Here is a 23,077-nt window from a genome sequence, read left to right on the forward strand (position 1 = left end):
GAGTGAGGGAGAGAGAGTGAGGGAGAGAGAGTGAGGGAGAGAGAGTGAGGGAGAGAGAGAGAGAGAGAGAGAGAGGGAGAGAGAGAGAGGGAGAGAGAGAGAGAGAGTGAGGGAGAGAGAGAGAGAGAGAGGGAGAGAGAGAGAGGGAGAGAGAGAGATGGAGAGGAAACCGGCCCTTTGGCCCAACTCGTCCTGCTGACCAAGATGCCCCAGCTGAGCTGATCCCACTCAGTCCCAGTGAGCTGTCCTTCAAGCTGCTGTACCCAGTGGATGCATCAGGCCCTGACTTTATGTCAACATTGGAATTGGGTACCATGACGAGCCACTGGATGAAGGTCTGCATTTAATAAAGGGCTCGTTGTCGGCCATGATCACAGTTCACTTGAGCACTGGTTGTCAGAACAGGTTGAGGAAAGGAAAGGAGCAACTGAACAGCAAACGGTCGAGTCAAACGGTACCTGTTCCATCTTCCACGTGTTCCACTTCCATCACCTCCGTACTGATCCTTCCGCGGAATATATACTGGGCCCCGTTCATAGACTTGGTGCGTTTGGCCGGCTTTTTACCGGACACCCTGCAACAAGAAAGGTAACGTGCATTTCCGGAAATAATCATTCATATCAAAGTTCAAACAACAGGTTCAAACATAAAATAAATGTGTCAATATGAGGTGGTTTGAGTTGAGAGCACGTGGGTGGGGGAGAGAGGCAGACATGGACAGGGACGGACACGGACACACGGACACACGCACGCATGCATGCACGCCCTTCGGCCCCACTCGCCCATGCCAACCAAGATGCCCCATCTCAGCTCGTCTCCAAGCACACGTTTGATCCATATCACTAAAGCTTTCCTAACCGCGCACCTATCCAAGTGTCTTTTAAATGTCGTTAGTGAACCTGCCTCAACTACCAAGCACATCAAGGGAGAAATGAATTGAAATCCCTCAGCAATGGGTGCCTCCAGGGAGCAAGTTTATCTGATGTCTTAACAATTTTATCACTTCACAAGTTCATGGGTTTATAGGAGCAGAATTAGGCCATTCGGCCCTTCACAAATCCACCATTCAATCATGGCTGATCTATCTTTCCCTCTCAACCCCATTCTCCTGCCTTCTCCCCATAACCCCTGACACCCGTACAAATCAAGAATCTATCCCTCTGCCTTAAAAATACCCATTGTCGGCCTCCACAGCTGCCTGTGGCAGTGAATTCCACAGCTTCACCACCGTCTGACTAAAGAAATTCCTCCTCAACTCCTTCCAAAAAGAACATCCTTTCACTCTGAGGCATCTGGTCCTAGCCTCCCCCATTGGTGGAAAGATCCTCTTCACGTCCACTCTATCCAGGTCTTTCAACTATTCGGTTATATTCAATGCCCCCCCCCCCCATCATCCTTCTAAACTCCAGCAAGTACACTTCCCTCACAGTTGGAATAAAAAGATTCGTTAGGAGGTTGACAATACACAGGCATTTCAGGAAGAAACTGCCCAGTCGTGGTGAATAATATACACCGTGGTTTAGTGAGTAACCCATGCCTTTTGCTGGCAATCAGATACCATCAGGAAACATGAAATGATCAGCTGATCGTACATAGATTTAGAAACAAAAGCCACATCAGCACAGCTGAAAACCTAGGGAAGTTGCCAATTTTCATTTCCAAGTTCTGCTGTGGATCATGACGCAACTTGAAACTACGTTTCCTTCCTTCTGCGATGATTCACAGTGCTTTGGCTTGAGAGAAGTACACACTCTGCAAATGCACTTGCCACCAGGACAATCACGCACTCTGCGATCATTCATCCTTCCACCGACTCCATCGACACCTCGCGCTGCCTCGGCGAGGCCAGCAGCAACAGCAAGGACGAGTCTCGCCCCGGTCACCCCCCTCTTCTCTCCTCTCCCGCCAGGCAAAAGGTAGAGAAGCGTGAAAATGCACACCTCCAGATCCGGGGACAGTTTCTTCCCAGCTGTTATCAGGCAACTGAACCATCCTACCACACCCAGAGAGTAGTCCTGAATGAATATCAACCATTGATGACTACCCAAGATCGGACTTTGCTGGCTTTACCTTGCACTAAACGTTATCCCCTTATCATACACTGTCAATGGCTCGATTGTAATCAACCTTTCCCACTGACTGGATTGAATGCAACAAAGGGTTTTCACTATAACTCAGGATACGTGACAATAAACCAAGTTGTGACCATAGAAAGAGAAAATAGGTGCAGGAGGAGGCCATTTGGCCCCTCGAGCCAGCACCGCCATTCATTGTGATCATGGCTGATCATCCACAATTAGTAACCTGTGCCTGCCTTCTCCCCATATCCCTTGATTCCACTAGCCCCTAGAGCTCTATCTAACTAATTTTTAAATTCATCCAGTGAATTGGCCTCCACTGCCTTCTGTGGCAGAGAATTCCATAAATTCACAACTCTCTGGGTGAAAAGGTTTCTTCTCACCTCAGTTTTAAATGACCTCCCCTTTATTCTTAGACTGTGGCCCCTGGTTTTGGACTCCCCCAACATTGGGAACATTTTTCCTGCATCTAGCTTGTCCAGTCCTTTTATAATTTTATACGTCTCTATAAGATCCCCTCTCATCCTTCTAAACTTCAGCGAATACTAGCCCAGTCTTTCCAATCTTTCCTCATATGACAGTCCCGCCATCCCAGGGATTAACCTCACGAACCTACGCAGCACTGCCTCAATAGCAAGGACGTCCTTCCTCAAATTAGGAGACCAAAACTGCACACGATTCTCCAGGTGTGGTCTCACCTCACCAGGGCCCTATACAACTGCAGAAGGACCTCTTTACTCCTATACTCAAATCCTCTCATTATGAAGGCCAACAGACCACTTATCAGTTATCATTTGGTGTATGTCATGTGTACCGAGGTACAGTGAAGAGCTTTTGTTGCGTGCTAACCAGTCAATGGAAGGACATTACACGATAACAATCGAGCTATAGTGTATAGACAGTGTATAGATACACGCACTAAGCCTTATGCACAAGTATAAGGGAACAACGTTGAGTGCAAGGTAAAGCCAGTAATGTCCAATCAAAGATAGTCCGAAGGTTACCAAGATGGTAGCTCAGGACTGCTCTCTAATGTGGTCCTGAACTACTATTTTGGAGCTGTTGTCCGACTGTTGGATCAAGACATATTCTCACGTTTATGACCAGAGGATACAGTAGGAATATTGGAAAAATAAATCTTTTATACCCTCAAGTCTGTTATGAAATTTAATAAAGCCAAAAACAGAAGCAACTGAACCATCCTATCAACAACTCGAGCGCAGCCCGACCTCATTGGAGACCCTCGGAATATCTTTAATCGGACTTTAACTTGCATTAAACATTGCTCCCTTTATTCTGTGTCTGTACACCCAGGCCGACTTGTAATTATGCACACTGAACCAAATTCATTTCAAAGGTTGAAAGTTAACCAAACAGGTCCACCACCGGTTTTCTGGCACCCTCGGTTCCAGAGCATTTCTGGGCTATCTGTTTTGCCAGACCAACAGAGGTCGTGGCCTTGGGCTTTACTTGGACCACAAGGTCTGCCTCGGAGATCGGCTGTGGGAACAGATCTGCCGGCTCCGGCCGGGCCAGAGTTCCAGAGCCCCGGTTGCAGGGAGCAATTTGAACCGCTCATCGGCACGGAGGTCCCAATGGGATCAAGATCGGCCTAGGATCATCTGGACTAGGCGCCACATTATCGAGGGGATTTCGGTGGAGTGGAGGGAATTTAGTTGGATGAAAGAGGGGGCTGGACCATAGGGGTGCCAACTATCTCACTCCCAAATATGGGACAAGGTGACGTCACCACCCCGCGCTCCATGTGACCTCACCCAGCCAGCGGTCACGTGCTCCACCAATGGCAGCCGCCCGGGCCAGGAGGCGGGTTGTTATGCAACCTCCGTTAGGTGGTGCCCGGGCCTACGAGCCTACAAGGTCCGTGCCTACAGCGTCCGGGCCTACAGAGCCCCCCGGGCCTAATACGGGACAAGGGCAGTCCCGTACGGGACAAACCAATTTAGCCCAAACTAAGGGATGTCCCGGCTAATACGGGACAGTTGGTAACCCTTCAATTGCCAGAAAATCGGTGCTGGACCTGTGCCTGTAATATTTCATGTTGTCGTTTGACAATTGCCAATCGTTACTTACCTGGACTTCCTTTTACAGTACACCAGTAAGTTATCAAACAAAAAGAACACTCGTTCTTGAATATTTCCAGCCGAGATTTTCAACAAGGGACCTTGCTGCAGTAGTTCAGTACAAATATCAGTCAGATTTGAACCCTGGGCAAAATAAAATTATAGAGACAACAGATGATTTTTATCTCACAACAGCTTATATGCAGTTATCAATATCTACATGGTGGAAAAAAATAGAAAAGGTAGAATTGTCCGATTCGCTTGGTTTTGGGACTCTAGCATTAATGGCAACTGAAAGGGACTTTTAAGAGGAAGTGCTTGGTTGAATTTTCTCAACCATAGCGCTCAGCTGAATACACACTTGCAAGTTTTATATTTGGAAGATGGGGAAGAATGTGGCTAGGTTGCAAAATCCACAATTTCCTCTCTGACTAAACCCTGCAAATGGCCTGACTAATTGCAGAACAATAAAAATCGCGCAATACTTTGGATAATTTTGTTATCTATTCCTAAAATCCATCTGGAGAAAATGAAGCTAAAACAGATGGCCAAGGCAACATTCTCTCTCACAATTCCTTCAACTATAAAGAACCACAGGCCGATATTGCATGCCACATGTATTTAAGCCAAAGGCAATGGTCTCAAAGTACATATGGCTGAAGTAGACACGAAAAGCTGGAGTAACATGGTGGCGCCCTTTTTTTTGGTAATATTTGATACTGGTTTTCAAATCCTTCCACTTCTCCCATCTTACGAATCACAGCCGTCTCTGCTGTGCATTCAGTTGCCACCTTGCACCTTGCAACCTTTCTGCAACTCTAAAGGGGACGATGCAGGGCAGAGCAAGCAGAGCTGCTGCCACGTGACTACAGTGACCCAGGTTCAACGCTGGCCCTGGCTGCTGACATTCGGAGATTGCACTTTCTCCCCGTGAGCTGCAGGGATTTCCATCAGGCTGCCTCGTGTAATCCCACATCGCACGCGCACCGCGGATGGGAACATTATTTATCCACCGTGAATTGTCCCCGAGTTTGTCGGTGCATAGAGGAATCTGGGCAGAGTTGATGGGAATATTGAAGAAATAAAATGGCTGCTTGATAGATGGTGCAGAGTTCAGCTTAGTTTAGAGATACAGCATGGAAACAGGCCTGCCCTTCAGCACAACGAGTCCATGCCGACCAACCGTTCACACGAGTTCTACGTCATCCCACTCTCTCATCCACTCCCGACAAACCATGGGCAATTTACAGAGGCCGATTAACGAACAAATCCACAGGACTTTGGGATATAGGAGGAAACCCATGTGGTCACCGAGCCCTGGGTTCAATCCTGACTACTGGTGATGTCTGTACGGAGTTTGTACTTCCTCCCTGTGACCGTGTGGGTTTTCTCCCACATCCCAAAGACGTGCAGCTTTGTGGGTTAATTAGCTTCTGTAAAAATTGCCCCCCCCCCCCCGTGGGTAGGGGTGCAAAACTAGGATAACATAGAACTGGCGAACAGGGGTTCGTAGGTCAGCGTGGGCTTGGTGGACCAAAGGGCCTGTTTCCACACTGTATCTCTAAACATTAACTGTATTACATGCATGTTCACAGACATCCAGTGCCACCTCATCTTTAATATTATGGGGTTTTAACCATTGTTCCAGTTTCTCTCCAGCATATTCTAATAAGACATGATGACTAACAAATGTACTAACTGCTGCCCACACATAGCAACAGCATCTTGAAAACAGACATTGCTACAACAAGGGCTTGTTTGATATCATAAAATACATTTTACATACATTAGACTTTGTGCAGGCAAAACTAAATCCATCGTCTGGATGTATTTTTCCTGATATTATTGATTCAGCCTGAACGATCCAGAAGCCATTGGCTTTCACGTGGAGTGTGACTCAGTGAATCTGGTCGGCATCAACATGTTTGGCGTGATATTTTGCCGGCTGGTATTTATTCGAGACACAAGGCACTTCCTCAAGTCAGACACTTACGTCATCTTGGCAGATGCCACTGAGGTTGAGAACAAGCCGACATCGAATCATAGTTATAGTGATACAGTGTGGAAACAGGCCCTTTGGCCCAACTTGCCCACACCGGCCAACGTCCCATCTACACCAGTCCCACCTGCCTGCGCTTGGTCCATATCCCTCCAAGCTTGTCCTATCCATGTACCTGTCTAACTGTGTCTTAAACGATGGGATAGTCCCAGCCTCAACTACCTCCTCTGGCAGCTTGTTCCATACACCCACCACCCTTTGTGTGAAAAAGTTACCCCTCAGATTCCTATTAAATCTTTTCCCCTTCACCTTGAACCTATGTCATCTGTATCTCAATTCCCCTACTCTGGGCAAGAGATTCTGTGCATCTACCTGATTTATTACTCATGATTTTATACACCTATATTCTTTTTTTTTTGAGGTAACAGTGGATGCCTTTGAACGTAACTTTGGAAAGTTAATGCCAAACTGAAACTAATTTATCAGAGAAACTAAAATCGCATGCATTTGAATACATTTTTGAATGACCAAATAGACTCTGTCTATTTTAAACAATGGAACATGATTTAAATCATTTTGCAGAAATAACTTCTACAAAAATTTAGTTTAGCTGCGTTTTACCTTGGCAGTTTTCTTCTTTAAGTTACTGAGTCAGAGTCATACAGCACAAAAACAGGCCCTTCAGAGCAACTTGCCCATGCTGACCGAGATGCCCCACCTATGCTTGCTTCACACGCCTGCATTTGCTCCAGGTCCCTCTAACCCTTTGTATAAGAAAATAACTGCAGATGCTGGTACAAATCGATTTATTCACAAAATGCTGGAGTAACTCAGCAGGTCAGGCAGCATCTCGGGAGAGAAGGAATGGGTGACGTTTCGGGTCGAGACCCTTCTTCAGACCCTCTAACGCTTTTCTACCTGACTACCTGATCCTGACTACGGGTGCTGCACTGTAAGGAGTTTGTACGTTCTCCCCGTGACCTGCGTGGGTTTTCTCCGAGATCTTCGGTTTCCTCCCACACTCCAAAGACGTACAGGTATGTAGGTTAATTGGCTGGGTAAATGTAAAAATTGTCCCTAGTGGGTGTAGGATAGTGTTAATGTGCGGGGATCGCTGGGCGGCACGGACTTGGAGGGCCGAAATGGCCTGTTTCCGGCTGGAAATATATGATATGATATGATATGATACCCATGCACCTGCCCAAATGTCTTTTAAATGTCGTTATAGTACAGGTCTCCGGCAGCTTGTTCCAAATACCCACCACCCTCTGTGTAAAATAGTTGCCCCTCAGGTTTCTATTAAACCTTTCCCCTCTCACTTTAAACCTCTTTCTTGATTACCCTACTCTGGGTAAAAAAAAAAAAACCCTGTGCATCTACCCGATCTATTCCCCTCATAATCTTACACACCCCGATAAGATCATCCCTCATCCTTTGTTGGCACATTAATAACAAATCAGCCCATCACACAGTCACTCCTTGGGTAGATGAGTGGAAGCCGAGTTGTTGCTAAAAGTGTAGGAAGGAACTGCAAATGCTGGTTTACACCGAAGATAGGCACAAAATGCTGGAGTAACTCAGCGCGAGTCAGACTGAAGAAGGGTCTCGACCCGAAACGTCAACCATCCCTTCTATCCAGAGCTGCTGGCTGTCCCGTTGAGTTACTCCAGCATTTTGCATCTATCTTTGATGCCAAAAGTTAATTGTTCCCAAAGATTTCTTCTGTTAGCAAGATAGTGGCTCGGGTTAATGGGTTGTGTCAAGACAGTGAGCGGTCAAATGTTTAATGTAATCTCTCGGCAACGGTAGAGTTGCTGCTTTACAGCGCTTGCAGCGCCGGAGACCCGGGTTCGATCCTGATCACGGGTGCTGTCTGTTCGGAGTTTGTACGTTCTCCCCGTGACCTGCGTGGGGTTTTTTTCCCCAAGATCTTCGGTTTCCTCCCACACTCCAAACATGTACAGGTTTGTAGGTTAATTGGCTTGGTGTAAATGTGCAAATTGTCCCTGGTGTGTGTAGGATAGTGTTAATGTGCGGGGATCGCTGGTCGGTGCGGACTCGGTGGGCCGAATGGCCTGTTTCCTTGCTGTATATCTAAACTAAAGTAAATCTATCCTTTAAATGTATGTTAGTGGAGGAAACAAAAGGGGAATTGAATGGCAAATGTGAGAGGAATTAAATTGATGGAGTAAGGGGACCAAAAAAGAGTTGGCCAAATGGTATTGTGCCCTGGGAACTGGGCCCTCTGGAGAGACAGTAGACAGTAGATAACTAATCTGAAGCAATGGGAAAACAAACTACTGTAGGAATCCTGCAGGTCAGGCACATCTGAGGAGCCAAAAGCTTGATTGATCCTTCAGGTCAAGACGCTGTAGACAATAGGTGCAGGAGGAGGCCATTCGGCCCTTCGAGCCAGCACTGCAATTCAATGTGATCATGGCTGATCATTCTCAATCAATACCCATTCCTGCCTTCTCCCCATACCCCAATAGACAATACCAATTCCTCATGCAGGATCCCTACCCAAACGTCAATGAAATTTGGCAAACTGGAATGCAATTAAAACTTTACAATCTCAAGAATGAGGCATTTCTTTCTGCATAGCAGAACTTGGAAAATGTACTGTTAAACATATCAAACTGATATCAGTCTGAAGAAGGGTCTCGACCCGAAACGTCACCCATTCCTTCTCTCCCGAGATGCTGCCTGACTCGCTGAGTTGCTCCAGCATTTTGTGTCTACCTTAATATCAAACTGAAATGTATGAACAAAGCTGTGATCTCCTCAGCCTTCTGAATCTTACCTCCCATCCTTCAATTGATGACTGCAAGTGTTCCAAAGCTTCAAGTTTCTCCATCTGCCTCTTGGTCTCATTAATGTTTGTGCACACAGCTTTCATTGCTTGTAATGCCTTCTCCACTGCCATGTTATCGTTGTGTTTTTTGGGAGTCCGTTTCAGCAGCTCCTGAAAAAGATAAAAGCTAATTTCAGAGACCCAAATTACTCAACTTTAGCACAGAAAGACCCACCGTAACTTGGCACCATTTTCAGCACCGACATTGTGGGCCGAAGGTTCCTGTGCTGCAGTGGCCTACGTTCTGCGTTTCAAATATATATTTCCATTGAGATCATTTTTTGATTAAGTATGAGATTCAAATCCCGTAATATTGGAGGTGTTGCTGCCTTACAGCACCAGAGAACCGCATTTGTTCCTGACTTTGGGCGCTGTCTGTACGGAGTTTGTACGTTCCCCCTGTAACCACGTGGGTCTTCTCTGGGTGCTCTGGTTTCCTCCCACGTTTCAATGACGTACAGGATTGTAGGTTAATTGACCGGAAAAGATTGTAAGTTGTCCCTGGTGTGTAGGATAGTACTGGTGTGATCGTTGGTCGGCAAGGACTCGGTGGGACAAAGGGCCTGTTTTCACCTTGTTTCTCTAAATTAAATGAAACAAATTTCTCACTGGTTACACCAATTCGACCACCTTGAATGGGACAGAATGGGCAAGTTGGGCCGAAGGGGCTGTTTCCAAGGTGTCTGGCTCAACAATTAGATGAGGTCTCTCAATCCAAGGAAATTTCCTTCTCACCACGAGTTGCAAATTTAACTTAACTCTCCATCATTCTGCTAAATGCTTGCTTCAATAAGCTCGACTCATTTGTAGATCAATTATTTATTTGTGTCCTCGCGTTATGAGCTTACATTTGTGGTCGTTTACTGTCACTTTCTGATCAATAAATCATCTTTGCAACCTCTCTCAATCGTTGTGCCTTTGGTTTGCCCATTTCATTTACCATTCAAAAGGATTCTTAACCCTCGGGCAAACACAGACCTGAAGAAATACTTGGTGTAAAAGACTGAGGCAATGCTCAAAATGCAAACGGCTGATTTGAAGGTGAGGGAAGCAGAAGTTTCAACAAAGGAGAAACCAGTCCCACCTCAGCAGTTCAGTCATAGAGTTATACAGTGTGGAAACAAGCCCTTCAGCCCAACATACCCCACACCGACCAACATGCCCCATCCACACTAGTCCCACCTGCCTGCGTTTGGCCCATGTCCCTCTAAACCAGTCCTATCCAAGTACTGTCCAAATGTTTCTTAAACCTAGTACCTTCTTTTCAGTGAACTGTTAGTTTATTAACGACAGTTATTGAAGGATTAGTGGAGAGACAAGAAACTTCAATCTTGAGCGAGACAAAGTCAGGCGGCATCAGAGAGGTGACGTTTTGAGGTTATTCACTTTGGAAGTAAGAATAGAAAGGCAGATTATTATCTGAATGGTGTCAAGTTAGGAGGAGGGGGAGTTCAACGAGATCTGGGTGTCCTAGTGCATCAGTCAATGAAAGGAAGCATGCAGGTACAGCAGGCAGTGAAGAAAGCCAATGGAATGTTGGCCTTCGTAACAAGAGGAGTTGAGTATAGGAGCAAAGAGGTCCTTCTACAGTTGGACCGGGCCCTGGTGAGACCGCACCTGGAGTACTGTGTGCAGTTTTGGTCTCCAAATTTGAGGAAGGATATTCTTGCTATTGAGGGAGTGCAGCGTAGGTTCACTAGGTTAATTCCCGGAATGGCGGGACAGTCGTATGTTGAAAGGCTGGAGCGATTGGGCTTGTATACACTGGAATTTAGAAGGATGAGGGGGGATCTTATTGAAACATATAAGATAATTAGGGGATTGGACACATCAGAGACAGGAAACATGTTCCCAATGTTGGGGGAGTCCAGAACAAGGGGCCACAGTTTAAGAATAAGGGGTAGGCCATTTAGAACGGAGATGAGGAAGAACTTTTTCAGTCAGAGAGTGGTGAAGGTGTGGAATTCTCTGCCTCAGAAGGCAGTGGAGGCCAGTTCATTGGATGCTTTCAAGAGAGAGCTGGATAGAGCTCTTAAGGATAGCGGAGTGAGGGGGTATGGGGAGAACGCAGGAACGGGGTACTGATCAGCCATGATCGCATTGAATGGCGGTGCTGGCTCGAAGGGCTGAATGGCCTACTCCTGCACCTATTGTCTATTGTCTATTGTCCTTTCTTGACTAAAAGACTATTGAAGTCCAATGGAACTTTCAACATCTACGTCTGTTTTAATGATCACCAGCTGTGAACAACTGAGAAAAAAAAGCATTCTCTCTTCTGCCAAAATTACTAAAGACTAATCATGGAATATTCAGCAAAACCTGGCACTGCAGTCCAGAATTAAGTGAACTCATTGATCTCACTGGAGCCAACGATTGCTCTCCATGGGATATCATAATTTGGGAAACTCATGAATGTTGTCAATTCCAACTTCACAGTTTTCAAATTCATAATATTCTGTTCCATAATCGTTACAGGAACTTAGTGGCAACTACATTTAACCACAACCTAAAAGCCAGAACGTTGCTTTATGTACACAAAACCACTGGTAATATTCACACAACCAGGTTGCTTCTGGAATTATAAACAGAATACCATTAAATGTCTGCATGAGGTTTGTAGACACAAGGGACTGAAGATGGTGGAATCTTGTGTTGAACACAGAGTGCTGGAGTAGTTCAGCGGGTCAGGCAGCATCTCTGGAGGACATGGATAGGCGACGTTTTGGGTTGGGGCCATTCTTAGAGTCATAGAGTCATATGACTCTAGGGGAACAGTCTCTTCGGACCAACTTGCCCATGCCGACCAACATGCCCAATCTACATGAGTCCCACCTGCCTGCGTTTGGCCCATATCCCGACATGTCCTATCCATGTACCTGTCCAAATTAGAACACTTTGTAAGTTTGTAATACTTTAAGCATTGCATTTCTGCTAACATTTCTTTTGGAGTTGTCCTGAATGCACAAAAATGTGGAGGGAAAATATTGCTTAATATAGATGTGGTTATTTCTGAATGTGAAATCAGGGTTTAATGGCAAATAATTCTAAGACTTCAAATAATTATTGATCAGCAGCGTTTGTGGATATTTCAACATAGTTTAAGGTGAGGGAGATAGATTTAATCGGAACCCGAGGGGTAACCTTTTCACACAAAGGATGGTAGGTGTATGGAATGAGCTGCCAGATGAGGTAGTTGAGGCAAGTACTATCACAACATTTAGGAAGCATTTAGACAGATACAAGGATAGGACAGGTTTAGAGGGATATGGGCCAAATGCAGGCAAGTGGGACTCGTGCAGATGAGACACGTTGGCCGTTGTGGGCAAGTTGGGCTGAAGGGCCTGTTTCCGCACTGCAAGGCCTTATGACTCAAATTCCTCTTCACACAAAAACGACATTAGCACCCAAACAAGGTCAGGAGTACTTGGTCGAAACGAGACAAAGATTTGCACAAAACTATGTGCAACTGTTGCAGCACGATCATGTTGCAGTGAAGCATTTATTTGTCCTTCATTAATAAACGCGCATTAAATATTTATGAATTCACCAACTTGCAGAAAAGTGAGTCATATAATAGCAAGCGCAGACAGACGGGAGACTGGATCAAACCAGCCCATCCTTGCTGTTAATACAAGACACAAAGTGCTGGAGTAACTCAGCGGGTCAGACAGCATCCCTGGAGAACATAGATGGGGGCCGTCAAGAACAAAGAGGGACCCAACGTGGGGGGGGAGAGGGGTAGAGCACTGAGAACAAAGAGGGACCCAGTGTGGGGGGGGGAGGGGTAGAGTGCTGAGAACAAAGAGGGACCATCTTTGGCTATAATTAATACTTTTGTAACTCTGTCAACGCCCTGTACATGGTGACTCTTTGCATACTTGTATACTATATGCAAAACAAAGAATTTCGCAGTGCCTAGATACATGTGGCAATAAAGCATCATCATCATAGGTGACATTTGGAGTCAGAACCCTCCTTCTGATCGATACATGAACTTTCCATGTTCTCCGTGTTCTGCTGCCTGACCTGCCCAGTTACTCCAACACTTTGTGGGGGGTTCTGTGAAACAGCACTTGTTTCTCCATCTTTGCCATTTACATTTTCCTTACACTATCTGAACAAAATGACTAAACAAATGCACAAGGATATGGAGCTTTGAGAAGCAGATGAAAAAAAATGGAGAATTTTAAAAAAGCGATATTCAATTAATAACTGAAGGGCAAATAAAAGCTGACCTGCGATCACCCGTGCACTAGTTCAATCTGACGTTCAAGGGACAATTCACAGAAGCTCATTAACCTGTGCATCTTTGGAATGTGGGTGGAAACCCGAGCGCCTGGAGAAAACCAACGCAGTTACAATTCAGAAGGTGGTGGGTGAATGGAACGAGCAGCCAGAGGAGGTAGTTGAGGCTGGGACTATCCCATCATTTAAGAAACAGTTGGACAAGTACATGGATAGGACAGGTTTGGAAGGTTATGGACCAAGCACCGGCAAGTGGGACTAGGGTAGCTGGGGCATTGTTGGCCGGCGTGGGCGAGTTGGGCAGATGGGCCTGTTTCCACACTGTAACACTCTCTCTACAGGGAGAACGTATGAACTCCATGCAGACAGCACTCAATGTCAGGATCAAACCTGGGTCTCAGGGGCAGTAAGACATTCTTGCCATAGAGGGAGTACAGAGAAAGTTCACCAGATTGATTCCTGGGATGGCAGGACTTTCATATGAAGAAAGACTGCATAGACTCGGTTTGTACTCGCTGGAATTTAGAAGATTGAGGGGGGATCTTATAGAAACTTACAAAATTCTTAAGGGGTTGGACAGGCGAGATGCAGGAAGATTGTTCCCGATGTTGGGGAAGTCCAGAACAAAGGGTCACAGTTTAAGGATAAGGGGGAAGTCTTTTAGGACCGAGATGAGAAAGTTTTTTTTCACACAGAAAGTGGTGAATCTGTGGAATTCTCTGCCACAGAAGGTAGTTGAGGCCAGTTCATTGGCTATATTTAAGAGGGAGTTAGATGTGGCCCTTGTGGCTAAAGGGATCAGGGGGTATGGAGAGAAGGCAGGTACGGGATACTGAGTTGGATGATCGGCCATGATCATATTGAATGGCGGTGCAGCCTCGAAGGGCCGAATGGCCTACTCCTGCACCTATTTTCTATGTTTCTATGTTTCTAACTCTACCGCTAAGAATACTAAGAATCTGCAACTCAACTCACTAAGAATAGAAATGTCTCCACTACTTTGATTTCTGAACGGTTGGAAGTTAACTGAAAGGCAGTGTGGATAACAGGTTCCTGCACTAACGGCACATCGTGCCCAAAGCTTTTCACTGTACCTCGCTATACGTGACAATAAACAAAACTGAACCGAACTGAAGTGCACACCAAGCACTAAACACGTAGCTTGTCCGAGAAGAGAAATAAAAAATTTAATAGCCCGACATTACATTTTTCCTGTAATCTGCCGTAATTGTGAAAATCAGGATATTTTGCAACGTTGCATTGCCCGGTAAACTTCATCTAGACTTAGAACTTGTCCCTGTCCAGAGGAAATTGGTGAAAGAATATTGAAAATGCTCTTTAGCTATTTTCGGCAATACCACTGCCATTTCATAATCTGTCGTTGGGAAGACATTTCCAAAACAATGCAACATTTTATTGGCAAATCTGGAGAGGTCATGCTGAAACTATGTTTTTTAAAGAATCAGTTCTCAGCTGGTCAGACATAGGTTCTGGTAATCCATCGGTTGCAAAATGGGGCAAACGTTTGCACAAGGTTCATAAGTTACAGGGACAGAATCAAGCTCATCGAGTCTACTCAAAAGACAATAGGTGCAGGAGTAGGCCATTCAGCCCTTCGAGCCAGCACCACCATTCAATGTGACCATGGCTGATCATCCACAATCAGTACCCCGTTCCTTCGCTCTCCCATACCCCCTGACTCCGCTATCATTGAGAGCTCTATCGAACTCTCTCTTGAAAGCATGGCTGATCTATCTTTCCCTCTCAACCCCATTCTCCTGCCTTCTCCCCATAACCCCAGACACCTGCACTAATCAACAATCTATCAATCTCCACCTTAACAATATCCATTGAATTGGCCACCACGGCCTTCTGTGGCAATGAATTCCACAGATTCACCACCCTCTGACTAAAGGAATTCCTCCTAATCTCTTTTCTAAAGGTACATCCTTTAATTCTGAGGCTTTGGCCTCTGGTCCTGGACTCTCCCACTAGTGGAAACATGCTCTCCAAATTCACTCTATCCAGGCCTTTCACCATTCGGTAAGTTTCAATGAGGTCCCCCCCTCCCCCTCATCCTTCTAAACTTTAGCGAGTGCAGGCCTAGTGCTGTCAAACGCTCATCATATGTTAACCCACTCATCCCTGGGATCATTCTCATAAACCTCCTCTGGACCCATAGGGTAGAATTAGGCCAAAAGCTAGTGAAATGGAATAGACAATAGACAATAGGTGCAGGAGTAGGCCATTCAGCCCTTCGAGGCAGCACCGCCATTCAATGCGATCATGGCTGATCACTCTCAATCAGTACCCCGTTCCTGCCTTCTCCCCATACCCCGTCACTCCGCTATCCTTAAGAGCTCTATCCAGCTCTCTCTTGAAAGCATCCAACGAACTGGCCTCCACTGCCTTCTGAGGCAGAGAATTCCACACCTTCACTACTCTCTGACTGAAAAAGTTCTTCCTCATCTCCGTTCTAAATGGCCTACCCCTTATTCTTAAACTGTGGCCCCTTGTTCTGGACTCCCCCAACATTGGGAACATGTTTCCTGCCTCTAATGTGTCCAATCCCCTAATTATCTTATATGTTTCAATAAGATCCCCCCTCATCCTTCTAAATTCCAGTGTATACAAGCCTAATTGCTCCAGCCTTTCAACATATGACAGTCCCGCCATTCCGGGAATCAACCTAGTGAACCTACGCTGCACGCCCTCAATAGCAAGAATATCCTTCCTCAAATTTGGAGACCAAAACTGCACATAGTACTCCAGGTGCGGTCTCACCAGGGCCCGGTACAACTGTAGAAGGACCTCTTTGCTCCTATACTCAACTCCTCTTGTTACGGAATAGAAAGTAGTTAGCTTCATTTCATCAACCCAAGCTCACTCTGACCTGGATCGGCCAGGTTTAGAGGGTTATAGGCCAAGCACAGGCAGGTGGGACTAGTGTAGATGGGGAATATTGGGCCGAATGGCCTGTTTCCATGCTGTGTGACTGCAAGACCTCATGTTTGGATAAACCAATTAAATCGCAGCTGTAAAATAAATGATTTTCTCTTCAAATGACTAAGTAGTAGAATCAAAGATTTTGAATAATCAGTCTGAAGGGTCTCGACCCGAAACGTCACCCATTCCTTCTCTCCTGAGATGCTGCCTGACCTGCTGAGTTACTCCAGCATTTTGTGAAATAAATACCTTTGAATAATCATTTAACACATGTTATAATATCATTCAATTTACTTCTATTTTCTTATCTGATTCTAGTCAGATTTAACTTGGCAGAAAGAAATCTAAACAACCACTGTGGAAAAATCACACGATTAATAAAGAATCCATGACTGGTCTGGTGTTTGTACCTTCAGTAGTAGGGGATATTTACAGATTCGTTGTATTGGGGTGAGCAGATAGCCTTCCAGCGGGATATCTGTGGTCTTCATGCCCCCCAGAACCATGCAGTTCTAAATGAAAAGAAAAATTGTTAGAACTAGTTCGTTTTCTATTTAAAGCAAATACTTCTTCTGAATGACAAACTCATTAAGTGAGGCGAGAACCTTAGACTCAAGAACCTTAGAGACAGGAAGAACTATATCCAGAGGAGGAACTAGCTACTTGAATTTTACAAAATATTCCTGCTGGATTCAACTAAACACTGACATTTTGTTTACAGGAAAATTGAGTTCATCTGCAGAACACAGTTCAGAGCCAGAACGAAAACAGTCCAATTTTATATTGCATATATATTTTTCAACAAGCACGCTCACATCTTAATAAGACCATATGACATAGGAGCATAATTAGGCTATTCAGCCCATCGAGTCTACTCCGCCATTCTATCACGGCTGACCTACCTTTCCCTCTCAACCCCATTCCCCTGCCTTCTCCACAGAACTTTTGGCGCCCTTACTGATCAAGAACCTATCGATCTCCGCGACCCAATGTCTTGGCTCCGCGGACATGATTCTTGTACGACCTTCCAAACTTACCAGAAGCATGGCGCGCACTTCAGGTATTTTGTTCAATTCCATTAAAAGTCTCAAAGCCTTCTCGTGGTTACTACAATATTCTTGGTAGACACAAAATCGGTCTTTCTGGAACACAAAGATAATACTGGTGTTACCGAGGTGATGCGACGAAGAATAAGATTTCAGTAATACCTTTATCCAGCCTACATTTGGCAGCCAACATATACATTGAATTTTTAACCGAACTGGTTCGACTCCACATTAAGTTGCTCACATTGAATTTAAATTAAATGAAATTGAAGGGATTATTTTCTTTAATTTATCTGCAGCTGGGAATTGAAAATCAAACTCAACTCTTACTTTTGACACAAGAACAATGGGTTCACAGAGGCTGAGTGCCTGGAACCTGCTTACACGGTTCACTAATGGAGTCAACATCTATTTGGTTTTCCACAAAAGAGATTCAAAGTTCAGACACAAGAATAATCCTGTACAGGCAAGATTTACAGTGCAACTTTATCTCACAGCACACAAAAACTTTGTCAATAACCAAGATACAGGTAATCTGGGGAACACAATAACTTTGCCAACATCAATGATGTTTGAAAGCATAACTTCAAAGCACAACATATCCATCTGTGAATGTGCGCTTGTTCAAAGCCAGTTCAGCCCTTTCTGCGAATTTATTGGAGGGTTTGAACTCATGGAACACAATTTTGTCACCAAACAAAAATATTAGTCAAATGAACAAATATCTTAATCAAAGTCGCTGAGAAAGGAAAGGCTGGATATGTTCAATAAGGCGATTTTAAATCCTTGTTCAAGAGTTAATTGGCCGAATAAGTTGTTTCTCGGAGGCAAAGTAATTATCTGTGTCTATTGGGTTCCCAAATCTTTTCATCCGGTAAAATTTGTATTTCTTGCCGTGCTCTTCAATGTATGAAATTTAAGGCCAAGATAAAATCCTTTTTTTTTTAAAGTTGAAACTCCAAGGACGCAAGTTGGCACCTGAAACATGGCGACTCTTGTGATCCACCAGGTCCACACCGACCATCCACCACCACTCACACTGGCTCTAAGTTGTCACACTTCTTGCACATTAGGGGCAAATTTTAGGGAGGCCAATTAACCTACAAACCCACGCGTCATTGGGATGTTGGGGGAAACCGGAGCACCTGGAGGAAACCCACGTGGTCACATGGAGAATGTACAAACTCCAAAAAGACAGCACCCGAGGTCAGGATCGAACCCGGGTCTCAGGCAGGGCAGTGGGGCCACTGAAGGGGCAATGTGTAACTAATTCAGAGTTTGCCAAGGAGAATCAACTTCTTTCCCCAACAGGAAGACACACAATGCTGGAGTAACTCAGCGGGTCATGCAGCATCTCGGGAGAGGAGGAATGGGTGACGTTTCGGGTCGAGACTGAAGAAGGGTCTCGACCCGAAACGTCACCCATTCCTTCTCTCCCGAGATGCTGCCTGACCCGCTGTGTTACTCCAGCATTGTGTGTCTGCCTTCGATTTTAACCAGCATCTGCAGGTTTTTTCTTACTTGTTTCCCCAATAGTTGCACTCTTCAATGTGAATTTGGACATCAAGGATTTTCAAAATGTTTCTGTAACATTTATGTAGGATGGCAGAAAACCTAGTGGTCTCTCCAACAAAACACCAGTACCTGCAGATTCAGGGGCAGTTTCTCCCCAACTGTTATCGGGCAACTGAACCGTCCTATCAACAGCTAGAGAGTGGTCTTGACCTACCATCTATCTCATTGGACTTTACTGGACTTTAAACATTATTCCCTTTATCCTGTATCTGTACAGTATGGACGGTGGAATTGTTATCATGTATAGTCTTTGCACTAACAGTTTTGTTCAGTTTAGATTATTGTCACGTGCAGTGAAAAGCTTTTGATGCGTGCCAACCAGTCAGCGTAAAGATATGGTTACAAAAGACCCATTTACAGTGTTTAGATACACAATAAGGGATTAACGTTTAGTGCAGGGTAAAGTCCGATCAAGGATAGTCCGAGGGTCACCAAAGAGGTAGATAGCAGTTCAGCACTGCTCTCTGGTTGTGGTAGGATGATTCAGTTGCCTGACAACAGCTGGGAAGACACTGTCCCTGAATCTGGAGGTGTGCGTTTTCACACTTCTACACTTTTTGCCTGATGGGAGAGGGGAGAAGAGGGAGTGGCCAGGGTGTGACTCATCCTTGATTATGCTGCTGGCCTTGCCGAGGCAGCATGAGGTATAAATGGAGTTAATGGAAGGGAGGTAGGCACAAAATGCTGGAGTAACTCAGCGGGTTAGGCAGCATCTGGGGAGAGAAGGAATGGGTGACGTTTCGGGTCGAGGCCCTTCTTCAGACTGATTAATGGAAGGGAGGTTGGTTTAATGGCGTGATGGTCCGGGTTACGTCCAAAATTCGCTGTAGTTTCTTGTGGTCCTGGATGGAGCCATTCCCAAATAGCACTGTACCTCGGTACACATGACAGCAATAAACTAATCAAAATAGATGCCCAAACTCTAAACTGAGAGCAGAAAAACAGAACAGCCAAATCTGAAGGACTGAAGTCAAATTAATAGGAAGAATAAAACACTGAAACTCTACTCACGAACTGAAGGAAAATATTTCCAAGTTCATGGTGAGGTTGTGGTTCTGGTTGTAAACGGCCCTCAAGAGCTTCCAGGAAGAGCATGTGGACATCAAGTATCTCTTCAATATTGGAAAACAAAATCTGAAGAAGGAAAAATATATATATATTCAGAATACAAATCTTCACGACAAACCAACAATCAAACCCAGGAGAATATATTTTTAATCAGAAAAAGTCCTTAATAATTAATCACACATCCTCGAATACAAGGCGATGGGAAACAGCTGTGAAAATTGGGATGAACAATCAATAAACTACGATTACAAATTAGGTTTGAGTTTGTTCCACAGTTAATAAATTGCTTTATTTTGATTGAGAATGAGCAAAAGAAATCGAGATCACTAATTTTCATTGATTTTATGGACAAAGCAAAAATTAAACTGATTCACAATCAATATTCAGTCTCAACAGCCTTTGAGAACTGATTTTATATATTTTTAAAGAGAAAACAGCAAGGAAACAGGCCATGGAAACAGAGAAGATGGGTCTCGACCCGAAAGGTCACCCATTCCTTCTCTCCAGAGATGCTGCCTGTCTAGCTACTCCAGCATTTTGTGTCTAACTATAGGTACTGCAACAACATTTGGCCAGGTACATTGACAGGAATGCTTCAGAGGAACTTGGGCCAAACACAGGCAAGTGGGACTGGAGTACATGGGGCATCTTGGTCAGCAGAGGCAAATTGGACCGAAGGGCCTGTTTCCGTGCTTTAAATATTGAATGTTAAAATCTATTCATATTGTACAGTATTCATACCTTGAGATCTTCATCAGTGATCTGCTTTTCTGACTTTCCCCCATCATTCTGATGGCTTCTATGTAGAAATGACTAGAAGAAAAAAAAAGATTAATTAAGACACAAATGGGTGGCAATTTCAAGAGAGAGTTAGATTTAGCTCTTCGGGCTAAGGGAATCAAGGGATTATGGGGAAAAGGCCGGAACGGGGTACTGATTGTGGATGATCAGCCATGATCATATTGAATGGCGGTGCTGGCTCCAGGGGCTGAATGGCCTCCTCCTGCACCTATTTTCTATGTAATTTGCATCAAACAAAATAATTTAAAAATACTTTGCACTTCACACCTTCTCATCACGGCATTTATTATCAGCAAAGATCTGTTTTCAAGGAAAAACAGGAAGTGCAACACCCAAGATGAGGTAAATGCTTTAAACTTTTTTTAAGCAACAGGTTTCAAAGTTAAACATGCTAAGAAGGAATGATTGATTATATCAGTCCAAGGGCTTGTTGACTGAAATTCGGTTTATAATCGCTGAACAGCAATTTCATTTAACACAGTTCAAGATCAAAACAAAATATAGATACTTTTGTTTCTATGAAGATAACATAGAGACACACACATTTTCACAGATGAGATTCCTTCTTTAATGAGATGAGAAACACTCATCAAAACGCCAGAGTATTTTTATCCTTTCTTGCTCCCACAGATACAGGGAACAAAAGGCATGAAAAATAACCAGTTAGTTATTTTTCTTGTAATGAAACATTCGTCAAACATTGAAGGACAGGAATGAAATAAGTTTTTAGTTGAGAGATACAACGTGGAAACAGGCCCAGTGTGTCCACGCCAACCATCGATCGCCCGTTCACACATTTTCTACTTTTGTATCCACTCCCGGCACACCAGGGGAAATTCACAGAGGCCAATTAACCTACAAACCCGCAGGTCTTTCGGATGTCGGAGGAAACTGGAGAACAGAGATGCTGCCTGTCCCGCTGAGTCACAGGGAGGAAACGGAGGCGATCACGGGGAGAAGGTGCGAACGCCACACAAACAGTTCCTGCGATCAGGATCAGACACTGGTCTCTGGCACAGTGGGGGCAGCAGCTCTACCAGCTGTGCCACTGTGTTGCCCTGAAATACACTCGTAACCTTTACCCTCTGGCATGAAACCAACAATTGCCAAGTTAAAAAACCACAGCACCAAAAGACTGACACCCACCACGAGAAACCTTGCGTTTATCCCCAAAAAACGCAAATCGCTTTCATTTCACGCAATCAGAGTTTGCGTTTGTGCAGAAGGTTCCCGACCCAAAACATTCCCTCGCTGTGATTGTTGGTCGGCGTGGACACGGTGGGTCAAAGGGCCTGTTTCCACGCTGCGTCTCTAAAACTAAACTCTACTAAGATAGTATATCTTACTATCTTAACTATACTAAGGGCGGCACGGTGGCGCAGCGGTAGAGTTGCTGCCTTACAGCGAATGCAGCGCCGGAGACTCAGGTTCGATCCTGACTACGGGTGCTGTACTGTACGGAGTTTGTACGTTCTCCCCGTGACCTGCGTGGGTTTTCTCCGAGATCTTCGGTTTCCTCCCACACTCCAAAGACGTACAGGTTTGTAGGTTAATTGGCTGGGCAAATGTAAAAATTGTCCCTAGTGGGTGTAGGATAATGTTAGTGTGCAGGGATCGCTGGGCGGCGCGGACCCGGTGGGCCGAAGGGCCTGTTTCTGCACTGTATCTCTAAATCTAAATCTAAAAAAAAAGATAAACAAACAGTCTGGTTTGGGAACAGCTCTGCCCAGGACAGGAAGGCCCTACAGAGAGTAGTGCGTTCGGCAGAACGCACCATGAGAACTACACTCGCCCCCCTGCAGGACCTATACATCAGGAGGTGCAGATCCAGAGCAAGCAAGATTATGAGGGACCCCTGCCACCCCAGCAACGGACTGTTCCAGCTGCTACGGTCAGGCAAACGCCTCCGCTGTCACGCTGTGAAAACGGAGAGGATGAGACGGAGTTTCTTCCCACAGGCCATCAGGACTGTCAACTTTTATAACTCCAGGGACTAAATTTTGTCTTCTCTATATTAACTTTATTAACTTTATTTATATGCTGTAACTGTAATTCTTTTTTGTGCACAATCCGCAGGCATTGCCACTTTCATTTCACTGCACATCGTGTATGTGTATGTGACAAATAAACTTGACTTGACTTGAAAATCGTGAGAGGTATAGATAGGGTGGACACACAGAGTCTCTTGCCCAAAGTAGGGGAATCGAAAACCAGGGGGCATAGGGGGGAAAGATTTAATAGAAATCTGAATGGTAACTTTTTTTTAAACAAAGGGTGGTGGGTGTATTGAACAAGCTGCCAGAGGAGGTTAGTTGAGACAGGTACTAGTGCAACACTTAAGAAACATTTAGACAGGTACGTGCAGCGTAGGTTCACTAGGTTAA

The 23,077-nt window shown here is 44.9% G+C and overlaps 1 protein-coding gene across 1 annotated transcript in view; it reads right to left on the reverse strand.

Moving 5' to 3' along the window:
- The window catches only part of prex1 (phosphatidylinositol-3,4,5-trisphosphate-dependent Rac exchange factor 1), a 170,291-nt gene that overhangs the window by 95,026 nt on the left and 52,188 nt on the right, over nt 1-23,077 (reverse strand). Inside the window, exons 2-8 of the mRNA XM_078419047.1 lie at nt 20,634-20,705; nt 19,836-19,958; nt 17,241-17,345; nt 16,614-16,715; nt 8,962-9,123; nt 4,170-4,303; nt 459-574 (exon numbers count right to left, since the gene is read on the reverse strand). Coding sequence (XP_078275173.1) covers nt 459-574; nt 4,170-4,303; nt 8,962-9,123; nt 16,614-16,715; nt 17,241-17,345; nt 19,836-19,958; nt 20,634-20,705 — 814 coding nt within the window. The remainder of the gene's footprint in view (nt 1-458; nt 575-4,169; nt 4,304-8,961; nt 9,124-16,613; nt 16,716-17,240; nt 17,346-19,835; nt 19,959-20,633; nt 20,706-23,077) is intronic.

The sequence above is a fragment of the Rhinoraja longicauda genome, chromosome 22, assembly GCF_053455715.1.
Source record: "Rhinoraja longicauda isolate Sanriku21f chromosome 22, sRhiLon1.1, whole genome shotgun sequence".
In the NCBI taxonomy this organism is placed as follows: Eukaryota; Metazoa; Chordata; class Chondrichthyes; order Rajiformes; family Arhynchobatidae; genus Rhinoraja; species Rhinoraja longicauda.